General features: G+C 43.4%; 1 protein-coding gene across 1 annotated transcript in view; it reads left to right on the forward strand.

Moving 5' to 3' along the window:
- The window catches only part of gpc1a (glypican 1a), a 47,760-nt gene that overhangs the window by 32,001 nt on the left and 2,923 nt on the right, over nt 1-12,836 (forward strand). The window contains exons 2-8 of the mRNA XM_014216575.2: nt 918-1,076; nt 5,375-5,769; nt 7,873-8,038; nt 8,149-8,279; nt 8,397-8,537; nt 8,657-8,787; nt 12,659-12,834. Of these exons, the coding sequence (XP_014072050.1) occupies nt 918-1,076; nt 5,375-5,769; nt 7,873-8,038; nt 8,149-8,279; nt 8,397-8,537; nt 8,657-8,787; nt 12,659-12,834 (1,299 nt within the window). The remainder of the gene's footprint in view (nt 1-917; nt 1,077-5,374; nt 5,770-7,872; nt 8,039-8,148; nt 8,280-8,396; nt 8,538-8,656; nt 8,788-12,658; nt 12,835-12,836) is intronic.

Here is a 12,836-nt window from a genome sequence, read left to right on the forward strand (position 1 = left end):
AGTGAATATATTTAGTTATTAAGTGGAGATTTCTCAACAATCAGTCTCTCGATAGCACATTGGTATTAGTCTGTGACAAATACCAAAGCTAAGCAGGGCTTGGCTAAGACCCTGGATAGGAGACCAGCTGTAGGTAAATCAGCTGTCCAGTAGGAGGTCCTTCCCAGCCTTAATTATGGAAACTCATAAATTAAAATGTATATACAAATGCTGTATTTTTCTTATAGTAATTGCCATGTTTTTTTATATGTTGACTTATAAAAAACGTGAAACATATAAGGAAAGCATTTTTTTGTAGAGGTTACATTCTCAGAACATACACTTTTCCTATAATATTCATAGATGGCTCATATAATTCATGAATTTTGTCTCAAATATGTCATACCATGTCTTTGTAGGAAGTGCACCACAATCATGTATTCAATTGTGTATGTCATATAAGGCTTATAAGTTAACACATATACAAATACATCACGGACATAGAAGGAAAACATATCAAATCTTACCAGAGCCTTAGTAGATTACTTATTAGATTTTTGTACAAATAACCTTCTTCTGCCATTCAAGAAGTAATCCCCTGTGGCTCAGTTGGTAGAGCATGGCACTTGCAACACCAGGGTTGTGGGTTTGATTCCCACCAGGGACTAGCAGGAAAATGTGCAGTATGCATTCACTGCTGTAAGTTATTCCAGATGTGGAAAGATAGTTTTGTTTTACATGTTAGTCATTTAGCAGACACTCTTAGCAATTAGGGTTAAGTACCTTGTTCAAGGGCACATTGACAGATTTTTCACCTAGTCGGCTCCGGGATTCAAACCAGCAACTTTAACGCTCTTAGAGCCTCTCTAAAATCAACTATTTTTTTGTATTAAGTGGATAAAACCCTAAACATGTCCTGTCCTCTGTCTTGTCCCTAGGTGAGCACCTGCGGATCTGTCCCCAGGGGTACACCTGCTGTACCAGTGCCATGGAGGAGACCCTGTCCAACCTGAGTCGCAGAGAGTTTGAGGGGCTGGTCAGAGAGGCAGGACGCTCGCTACAGGCCTCCCTCAACACACAGTACAGGAGCTTCGACAGTGAGTAGCCACAGAGAACTCATACTCTCCTCTATACTGACAATACACGCACAGATGCACGCACAGACTTACACACACACACACAATACACACAATACACACAAACCCTCATGAAATGAACATGGGCATCTACTCTGTCTGTGATTCAGTTGTTTAACGAGAGGATAGGGCAAGTGTTGACGTGGTCTCAGATAAATAAATGTCCGCACGTCAGAAAGACGCGCTGAGCTGTCAGCCTGAAGGGTAAAGGAGGTCACTAGACATTGGGATAATAACACTAGACATTGGGAATTGTGTATTTGTGTCAAAATGCTGATACTTCCTGACATTTCTTAAGCGCTGCCTGTCTTGACACCAGCCTCAAGTCTGTAGTTGCGTGCAATCTTTTCAACAACTGGATGACCTTGATAGTGTCCTTGACTTGTTCTGTGAATTTTGAAGACATCACTGCAATCTTTGACCCATCACTAATAAACTCTATTTCTATAAATGAATCAATATAGTCCTGAGGCTCCAGCTACAGTAGGATACTGTACCCAGATGACAGTAGCTGATGATGCCTGGAACACGGCTGTTTGCTCAGGAAAATAAATCTCCCACAAAGTAATCTGGACATCCATCCATCCATCTGATTAACATAAGATTAAAACAGGATCTGGGGATGATGGCATGCAGTCATATTTCCTGTCTTGATGGGCTCTAAGCTTTCATCAGAGTGGTAGAGACAGGTAGACACAGACAGGAGAGGGGAAGGCGGGCCGCTGGGAGACAGTTATGATTGGCTGTGGTAATGAGTCATGGAACGTAGCAGACACTGTGGTGGGGATGGGAGGAAGAGGGAGGGGTGAAATGTGATAAGCCCCCCCCCCCCTCTCCTCCACCCCATCTACTCCCACAGGCTGGGATGCTGGCCCTGCTAATGAGCATTTGACCCAATGAGGAGAGTGGCTGCCAGAAGCATCACATCACCACACATCAGAGTAATGAGAGAGGGGGAGAAAAGGGCAGAGAAAGAGAAGGGTGAAGCGGGTAGGTAGTGGAAGAGAGAGAGAGGGGGAGAGAGGGGAATGATGGATTGATTAGAGGTAGTGGAGGGCGATATGGAGAAAGAGAAAGGGAGGAGAAGAGGGAAAGATAGGGGTTGAGAAAGGGTATGGTGGTATGAGTCAGGCAGTGTGTGTCAGATGGGGAGTTCCAGTACATTTTTCTCCTGCTTTCTATACTTCCTAAACGGCTGGGCTGCTCTGATTTACGGAGTGAGATAAAATCAGTGTGACTGATATGTGTGACAGATGCCTTGGCAGAGGTAGACTAGCTTAGCAACAGGAGGAAGGTGTGGGCCACACAACAACAAGGACACCGTCACACACAGGGGCTGGGCCCTAGCACTACACAGCTGATTCAAATAATTAACTAATCAAATTGATTATTTGAATCAGCTGTGTAGTGCTAGGGCAAAAACCAAAACGTGAACCCCTTGGGGTCCCGAGGACTGAGTTTGGGAAATGCTGGTATAGAGCTAGTCCAGCTGCATACACAACCCCTGCCCCCTCCTCCTCTCCCTCAACATCAGGAGGTTACAGCCACAGAGACAGAGGGAGGCCAGATGTTGGTGAGGATGAAGCAATCCATCAAAGAGGAACCGTAGAGCTACAGCTACATGAAGCAGCGATAGAGAGGGGAGGAAAGGGAAGTGTGCAGGTGATGTTTCAAGTCCATTTGATATGATTGCAGCTGTGTCTTCCATAGACTAAAGCTGATGAACAGGAGCAGTAGGTAGAAGCAGTAGCAGTAGAAACAGAATGAACAGAAGATCGAGGAGAGGAGTGGCGGTAAGAGTTGCATGGCCATCTGGTTGTGTTTAGGGTTGTCGGGCGTGGGCCCTGGACTCACTCAGTTAAATGCAGGTTTTTACAGCTTCTCCACAGCAGCAGCGGCACTCACAGGCCCCGGCCGCGGCCCAGGCCCTCCGCCTGTCTCAGCATTCAATCCCTCAGATTAGAGGGAGAGTCAGAGGCAGTCTGCCCTCCCTAACCTTCCCTCTACGGGGGTCAGCTACAGCAGCAGGGAGCAGCCCAGTCATTGTGTCAGCAGAATGGGAGGTGACAGAGTTTTATTACATTCCCCCCTGACACTGTAACTCTCAGTATCTGCTGCTTTATTGGAAGGCTCAATAAGGAGGTATGTAGGACAATGGTATAGTCCGTTGTTACTTTTGTTTTTCTCTCTTCCTCTCACTTTACCCGCGAAGTGCTGTTAACTGAACTGCAGCTGAGACAGTGCTCTACAGTTCTACGGTTGAGTTCCCAGGTTCTCAGTGTCTATAGTTCATTTGTCAGGCATGTTAGAACACTCCTCGTTGTATGTCACATTGGGCCAAATCCATCTGCGCATTCCCACGCTCCCATTTATTTGTTTATTTACGTAGCACGAAAAGCTTACCCACTAAGCACAGACATCATTTCAACATCTCGTTTTGATTTACATTTGGTTGAGTTGTCAACTAATGTGACTTCAACCTGAAATCAACAATAAATGTCACCATGTCAATGTATTTAGGTTCAAAATTGGGTAAAAAAAAAAATCCACGTTGATTCAATGCCATCACTTTGATTTTTATTTTGTTTTTTCCACTTTTGATTCAACCAGTTTTTGCCCAGTGGGTAGTGACTTTGGTTTTTGGAGAACACAAATCAATCATGCGTGTGGGTGCCAAATGGGAGGACAATTGGATCTGTACTTTACAGTCTAGCTAGTCTCGTGACAGCCTAATTTGGTTCTGAGTACTGATATTCAAATCAAATCAAATTTTATTAGTCACATGCGCCAAATACAACAGGTATTATAATTCAGCAACATTACAGTGAAATGCTTACTTATGAGCCGCTAACCAACAATGGAGTAAAAAAAAAAAATAAAATGAGTAAGAATAGGAAATAAAAGTAACAAGTAATTAAAGAGCAGCAGTAAAATAACAATAGCGAGACTATACACACCGGTTAGTTGAGGTAATATGTACATGTACGTAGAGTTATTAAAGGGACTATGCATAGATGATAACAACAGAGAGTAGCAGCAGTGTAAAAGAGGAGGGGGGGCAATGCAAATAGTCTGGGTAGACATTTTATTAGATGTTCAGGAGTCTTATGGCTTTGGGATAGAAGCTGTTTAGATGCCTCTTGGACCTAGACTTGGTGTTCCGGCACTGTTTGCCGTGCGGTAGCAGAGAGAACAGTCTATAACTAGAGTGTCTGGAGTCTTTGACCGTTTTTAGGGCCTTCCTCCGACACCACCTGGTGTAGAGGTCCTGGATGGCAGGAACTTGGCCCAAGTGGTGTACTGGGTCGTACTCACTACCCACTGTAGTGCCTCGCGGTCAGAGGCCGAGCAGTTGCCATACCAGGCAGTGATGCAACCAGTCAGGATGCTCTCGATGGTGCAGCTGTAGAACCTTTTGAGGATCTGAGGACCCATGACAAATCTTTTCAGTCTCCTGAGGGGGAATAGGTTTTGTTGTGCCCTCTTCACTACCTACTGTATATCTGTGTGTTGCTGGTGATATGCTCACATTCTATGGGATCTACTGTACTTCAAGTAGTGGCTATTTAGCTGTACTTTATCTGAGCCTGTGTTCACTCTGTGGGCAGAGGCCAGCAGCACTGATGAAACAAACACTGGGAAGGCTAAGCTTGGTTTTTGGGGTTTGATGTCACACAATGCTTTGAATCACCAACATACTGTACAGTAAAACTGACTAACTGCAGCCTCCATTTTGATTTGGGTGGAGAGGGGCGGCGCAGGGCGGCACAGTAGACAGGTACCGAGGCCCAGAAGGTGCTGTTTCTCCTGACAGACAGGTGGTGATGGAACTAATGGTGTAATGGCTGACAGCTGGAGACCAAACAGCACAAAAAGGAAAGGAGAGAATGAAAGTTAGGGATGGAGCGTGACGGGAAGAGGGGGAAGGGTTTATGAATGCAGGTAACCATCAATATGAATGAGCCTGATAACCTTTTAGGCACTGTAGAATAGACCATAGGGCTGTAGCAGTCAAACATCTAACTGCTATTGATCATCTCTTTTATCATCTCAGTGTTTGATTGGTCGGTCACCTCCAAAGTTCACAGGTCACCTGTTTGCGCAAGTAAAGGAATGTCTCCCCTCTCGCTCTAGGCTCGCCAGACCCTGTATTAAGGGGTCTGTGGCAAAGGCATTGATAAGTGTTGCACCTGTCCCAATAGTTAAAACGGACTATTCCAGAATTTGACTCCTCGTCTCTCTCTCTCCTCTCTCCTCAGCGTACTTCACAGACCTCTTGAACAGATCTGAGCGTTCCCTTCAAGAGTCCTTCCTGGCCACACTGGGCTCCCTCTTCTCCAAGAATGCCCCTGTGTTCCAGGACCTGTACGCTGACCTGCGTCGCTACTACCGTGGCTCCGCTGTCAACCTGGAGGAGACACTCAACGACTTCTGGGCACGGCTGCTGGAGCGCCTGTTCAAGGCCTCCTCCCTCCCGCAGTACACCCTCACTGACGACTACCTGGAGTGTGTGGCCAAGCAAACGGAGACCTTGCGGCCCTTTGGGGACGTCCCCCGTGACCTCAAGCCCAAGGTCACCAGGGCCTTCGTGGCGGCGCGATCATTTATCCAGGGCTTGACTGTCAGTGGGGAGGTGGTCCGCAAAGTCTCCCAGGTACTGTTATAGTAGAGACCTGTGCTGTTTCACGTGTTGCTACCTAATATGGCAGTGCTTTTTATTCCTGATATTACCACCTCACATCCACCACACCGTCAACCATTAAACACCCTGCACACACATAAACACTCTCAACCAGTTGAAATTGGGATTGTTATGTAAATCACAGAGTATGTTCCTTGCGTAAATCTGTCACAGAAAGAAAATGCCCTGGGTGTGTAATTTTCACCCCCAGGCAGTGTGTTTAACCTTAGTTACCCTGGTGAAAACACATGCATACTGTAGATAGATAAAGCACATTAAGGGTGTGTCTCAGTAGGGGCATGTCTCAGTAGGGATGGGTAAAGGGCTGCTGTGCATTGCCCCAGCTACAGGGTGTCTGAGGGGGTGGATGAAAAATGTAGCGAGGCTAGCTTAAAAACCATTTACCAGGAGTGAATTACAGAGAAGCCTGGCCCTCTGACCCCTGTCCCTTCAGCCACAGTCTACTGGCCGACTACTTGGCCAGTCTACATTTAGCCTTTATTGGATGAAAGTAAGGCATTTTAGGGACATGTCTCTATCTCTTTGGATGGTAGCAGTGGAACGTGCCCAGTGCCTGTTTCATATGCCAACTTTTATGATGCTTTTAGTAGTATAGAGAACCACAAAAGCACATTCTTGGAGAGAGGAAGGAGTCTTTGAGAAATGTTTAGGTTTTATGTTCATTTAAATGTAACATTATTATGAAAGTACTTTTAACCTACACATATCTAATGTGTAATCTGTTGTGTCTTTTAGTGGATCGATGTGTATTTTTGCGTTACTTATCGAACATACACAAGCTATTTACACAAACACCAGAGAGGGCAATAGCCACGTACAGGAATCCTGTGGGCTCTCACTCCCTTCTTCCTAAAAATAACCACCATTTCAAACCGCTCTTTATGTTGGCACAAAGAGGCCGGAGTCTGGCCCATTTAAATACTGACTTTATTTACAGCACGATGCCACCAGCTTTACAACTTTTAAATGGAACACAGGGAGAGGGAGATAGAAGTGGAGAGATGGATGAAAGTGAGTGTGTGAGAGAATCTGAGGGAGAGGGAGAGAGAGAGAGAAGGAGAGTGAGAGAGGGAGCATGTGGATGGATGGAAGAATCCCTTTGAGCTATGGTTGATTACTGTCGTTACTGTCAGTGACAGTGGCTGATGTAACAGTATGGCATCATGGGTGTCTGTCCTGTCACTGATCTTAATTTAGCAGCACCATTACCTGTCCGCTCTGCTCCACTCCACCTCCTGTTGTCACACTGTAGGAGATCTAACACTGGGGGATGTCACAATCAATCGGTGACATTCGGACGTATTAGGAAGCTGGTTGTCTGTGTACATTAAGCCCTGTTGATGGGTTCCTGTGAAGTCTGTTAATACAAGAACCGGTTGTAATGACACCGCTATAATCTTGTTAGCTGATCAGTCTCCTTGTGAAGTTCTTAGTGGTCTCCCATTCTAGACAGCATAAGCTCACTCTTATCCTTTTAAGGAGCTACATTTGAAGCTGCATTCTGGGAAAATGACATGGTCCTCCTCCGAATTCTTTAATAGTGCGAGATTATTCTTGGAAATGATAGCCAACTCTTGTAACAGTTAGCATCCTTTAGAAAACATCTACACCAACATATCCATTTATCTATCCCCTACCGGACCCCTCTTATGCATTAGCTGCATGGTATTGTTGCCGTTTCATGTTGCACAATGCGCACTACATAATCATAGTCAATACATGATAATCATGATCATAGTGTTTTAACCACACATATACAGTGGAGCCCGAAATGATTGACATCCTTGATAAAGATGAGTAATAATGACTCTATAAAATAAATAATTCCAATACTGAGCTATGTGCATGCTCAAAAACAATTAGAAAGTATATTATTTTATACTAATGCAATTGCTTAGAGAAAGAGAGTTTAACAAGTAATATTTATTTTCTCAAAAAGGTAGGAGTCAAATATTTATACCCCTAAAGATTCTTATAAATAAAGTAGTCTCATTACTCCTCACAGTTAAAAAGATGCAAAGCTCCTTGATGATGATTATGGGTGTGCCCCTCCAGGTTCCTCTGAGCCCAGAGTGTACCCGTGCTATGATGAAGCTTGTGTACTGCCCCCACTGTAGAGGCCTGGCCTCCGTCAAGCCCTGTGCCAACTACTGCAGAAATGTCATGAAGGGCTGCCTTGCCAACCAGGCCGACCTGGACACCGAGTGGCAGAACCTCGTCGGTGAGAGAAACACACGTGCACTCACACATGCCCGCACACACACAACACACACAAATAAGCACACATTCTCAGTCTTTTCCTTGTTTCTCTTCCCTGTCTCTATTGTCCAGACACCATGCTGCAGGTGGCGTCTAGTTTCAGTTCTGACCCCAGTGTGGACGTGGTCATCTATTCCCTCCCCATCCGCATCTCAGAGGCCATCCTCTACATGCAGGAGAACACAGAGGTCTTCACCAGCAAGGTCAGTCCAACCAGCACCAAACCCTGACTAAACCTTCCCACTCCCACTCATGGCCCATTCTCTTCAGTCGTAGATGTGTGCCTAAAGGTGTGGGTTTCATTGTGTGTTTGGTGGTAGGTGTTCCAGGCCTGTGGGACCCCCAGGATGGCAGACACACAGAGCTCAGGGTCTGAGGAGAGAAAGAAGAGAGTGAACCCTGCCAGCACCGCAATGGAGTACAAACCCAGCCCCACCACAGGGGTTCCACTGGAGATGCAGGTGTGTGTGTCATTAGAACTGCAGGATGTGTGTGTGTGTGTGTGTGTGTGTGTGTGTGTCTGTTTGTGTGTGTGTCTGTTTGTGTGCTGAGTATTCAAACTATGTCTTATCTCTCCTAGATATCTGATGTGTCCAGTAAGCTGAGGGAGATGCAGCAGTACTGGGTCCAGCTGCCAGCTGCTCTGTGCAATAGTAAAGTGGCAGCAGGAGCAGCTGGTGACAAGTGCTGGAATGGCATGACCAAGGCCAGGTATGAGAAGCACCTGTCCAGTATTTTAGCTGTCTGGCCGAGACAGACTGTTAATGACACATTGTCAACAGTAATATGTAGAATATCATCCCCTCTCTGGTTAGAGTGAATCCCCCAAGAGCCTCTGTATCTCAACCTGAAATGGCCTCCCCTTCCCCTCCCCCTCTTTCATGCTATTAAACTAAATTGATTATTGAGCAGTTTACCTCCCTTTCTGCAGTGCCACAACTCCTCCCTTATTAGATTGAGATTGGGCAATTTGATTTATAGTGGGCTGTTGACTCTGAAATATGTGACAGACTATTTCATAAAAAATGTATGCACTTGTGGGTTCATGGCCGTGTTTGTGATAGTTTTTCAAGCAGCATTGGACGCTGATATAAATGTGTGTGTGTGTGTAGCTAGGTTTACATCCAATTGGCAACAGATTTTCATGCGAATATTCTAAAATACACATAAAGAAAATCTGCATATTTTCACACCAGTGGTGTATTTCCACCAAACTGACTTGTTGTGGATAAAAATCAGTGCGTGATGACCTAGTGCAAACAAAATGTTTTCATGTACCGAATAAAAATCGAATGTTCAATATGTTTCCATCGCATTTTGAACTCTACCGATTTAGTTTTTTCACAAAAATGTGCCTACTCTGGTCTTGGCACATGCACTCCAGCCAATAGCTCGCTGATACAGTGCAGGTAGGCTGATACAGTGCAGGTAGGCTGTGCGGGTAGGCCAGTCTACATTATGATTATTATGGAAAAGCGCAAGAATATTTTTATTTGTCAAACAGCAGCCAAGCATGGATGATCATGTCACCCTTGCTATTTATTGGAACTGAGCATCAAGCTCATCACTGTGCACTTTCACCACCCTGTGAAGTTCATCATAACTTATTTCATCTGTAGCCTAATAAACTGCATGCTTTCACGAGTTGTAGCGGGTGGACCACACACCATGTCATCATGTGACTCCAAGTTTACCTCTATATGAAGGTTATTATATCAATATTTCAAATCAAAATGTATTGGTCGCATACACATATTTAGCAGATGTTTTTGCAGGTGTAGATAAATGCTTGTGTACCTAGCTCCAACAGTGCAGTAATATCTGACAATAAACAACGCCATTTCTCACATAATTCATTTTACAGACTATCCCACCATGTTGAATGAAGAAATGATCTGTAGGCATTTATCAAATTGTAGAGCAACGTCTTGTTTCCATCACACCTGTCGTGATACGGTATGCAGTGCTTCATTTGTAAATTGGGAACACATAGTGAGCGCGAGAGGGGGTTATCCAGTGGACTCGAGGTACCGGAACGCATGAGAAAAACGGTGACAAACACAACGTAGCAGCAGCGCAGCAGACCAAGTATCCTACTATCTATGGGGGTGAAACTGACAGCGTTCTCCAAGGTGCTGATTCATTGAAAGCATTTTAGACGTCACTGTAGAACACCCGCCATACGTATAGCCTATAGTATGCCCACATACTAGATTATAGCCCTGGGGCAAATCCAACATTTTTTACAAGCTTAATTTTCAAGACATGAATGTACAGCAACATTTTTAGATGGCTGTGATAGGAGAAAACTGAGGATGGGTCAACAACATTGTAGTTACTCCACAATACTAACCTAAATGACAGACTGAAAAGAAGGAAGGAAAAATATCCCAAAATATGCATCCTGTTTGCAACAAGGCACTTAAGTAATTCTGCAAAAAATGTGGCAAAGAAACAAACTTTTTGTCCTGAATACAAAGCATTATGTTTGGGGCAAATCCAACACATCACTGAGTACCACTTTTCATGTTTTCAATCATTGTGTTGGCTGCTGCATCATGTTATGGGCATCTGCAAGGACTATGGAGTTTTTTTTTTCCCGGATAAAACCGACTACAGCTATAAGCACAGGCAAAATCCTAGAGGAAAACCTGGTTCAGTCTGCTTTCCAACAGACACTTGGAGATTAATTCACCTTTCAGCAGGGTAATAATGTAAAACACAAGGCCAAATCTACACTGTTGCTTACCAAGACAGCAATGAATGTTCCTGAGTGGCCTGGTTACAGTTTCGACTATGGCAAGTCTTAAAATTGGCTGTCTAGCAAGGATCAACTCTCAACTTGACAGAGCTTGAAGAATTTAAAAAAGAATAATGGGCAAATATTGTACAAAGCTCTTACCCCAAAATACTGTAATTATAAATGCCGCTAAAGGTGCTTCAGCAAAGTATTGACTCAGGGTTGTGGATACTTATCTAAGTGAGATATTACTGTATTTAATTTTTTATAAATTTGCAAAAATGTCTAAACATGTTTCACTTTGTCATTATCGGGTATTGTGTGTAAAAAATTTATTGAATACATTTCGAATTCAGGCTGTATCACAACAAAATGTGGAATAAGTCAAGGGCTACAGTATGAATACTTTCTGAAGACACTGTAAATCATTGATGGAAACATGGTTAGAGATGCTGAAATATTGAAATTTGTGACAGGTCAGGACATAAAAATGCAACTCCAAGGCAATGGGCCATTAATAATGCATGTAGGGCTCAGTGTGCTGTATCGCTAGCTCAGCCGTAAGCAGAAAGTGATATGCGTAATTTACAGGTTAACAGGCATCAAGTATAGCTATTCAAGCTACAGGTAACTACCAAAATAATGGAAACACTTGAGTAAATGAGGGATACAAAGTATATTGAAAGCAGGTGCTTCTACAAAGATGTGGTTCCTGAGTTAATTAAGCAATTAACATCCCATCGTGCTTAGGGTCATGTATAAAAAAGCTGGGCAGGCCATTATTTTGGCTACCAAAGCTACTGTATGCCCGTAGGATGACAATGCCCCCATTCACATGACACGAGTGGTCACTCAATGGTTTGATGAGCATGAAAACGATGTAATCCATATGCCATTGCTGTCTCAGTCACCAGATCCCAACCCAATTTAACACTTATGGTCGATTCTGGAGCGGCGCCTGGGATGGCGTTCTCCACCACCATCAACAAAACACCAAATGATGGAATTTCTCGTGGAAGAATGTCGCATCTCTCCAATAGAGTTCCAGAGGCTTGTAGAATCTATGCCAAGGTGCATTGAAGCTGTTCTGTATCGTGTTGGCCCAACGCCCTATTCAGATGCTTTATGTTGGTGTTTCGTTTATTTTGTCAGTTACCTGTGTATATATATATATATATATATATATATATGTGTATATATATATATATATATATATATAGTGTATATATATATATATATATATATATATATATGTGTATATATATATGTGTATATATATATATACTGTATATGTGTATATATATATATACTGTATATGTATATATATATATATACTGTATATGTATATATATATATGTATGTATATATACTGTATATACATATATATACTGTATATGTATATATGTATATATATATACTGTATATACTGTATATGTATATATATATATATATATATATATATATACACTGTGTGGGGATTTCCCATCCAATACTGTGACCAAAGCAATATAGTCCAGTGGAGGAGAGGGGAGCCTAGAGGATATATACAGTAGAGAAGATGAGGAGAGACTGAGATAGACAGACACATCAAAAGGTTGACAAATCAATAACTGGTGAAATCGATACACTAAATCCCTGAAGGAAAATGGATTTGTCCAAAAATAAATAAATACCAAGCGATAAAAACATAACCCACAAAATTCTACTTGCCATACATCTCCTTAATGGTCCAAAGCCACATTCAAATAAAGGCCTAGTCCCAGAGCTTTGTCATCCTAATGCAATGTAGTACCACAGAAATGCAACCATGTTGCCTGCTAAGTGATGTATTGATGTGTCCAGGTATCTTCCTGAGGTGATGGGTGACGGCCTGGCCAGCCAGATCAATAACCCAGAGGTGGAAATCGACATCACCAAGCCAGACATGACTATCCGCCAGCAGATCATGCAGCTGAAGATCATGACCAACCGGCTGAGGAACGCCCTCAACGGCAACGACGTGGACTTCCAGGATGCCAGT

The sequence above is a fragment of the Salmo salar genome, chromosome ssa10, assembly GCF_905237065.1.
Source record: "Salmo salar chromosome ssa10, Ssal_v3.1, whole genome shotgun sequence".
Lineage (NCBI taxonomy): Eukaryota > Metazoa > Chordata > Actinopteri > Salmoniformes > Salmonidae > Salmo > Salmo salar.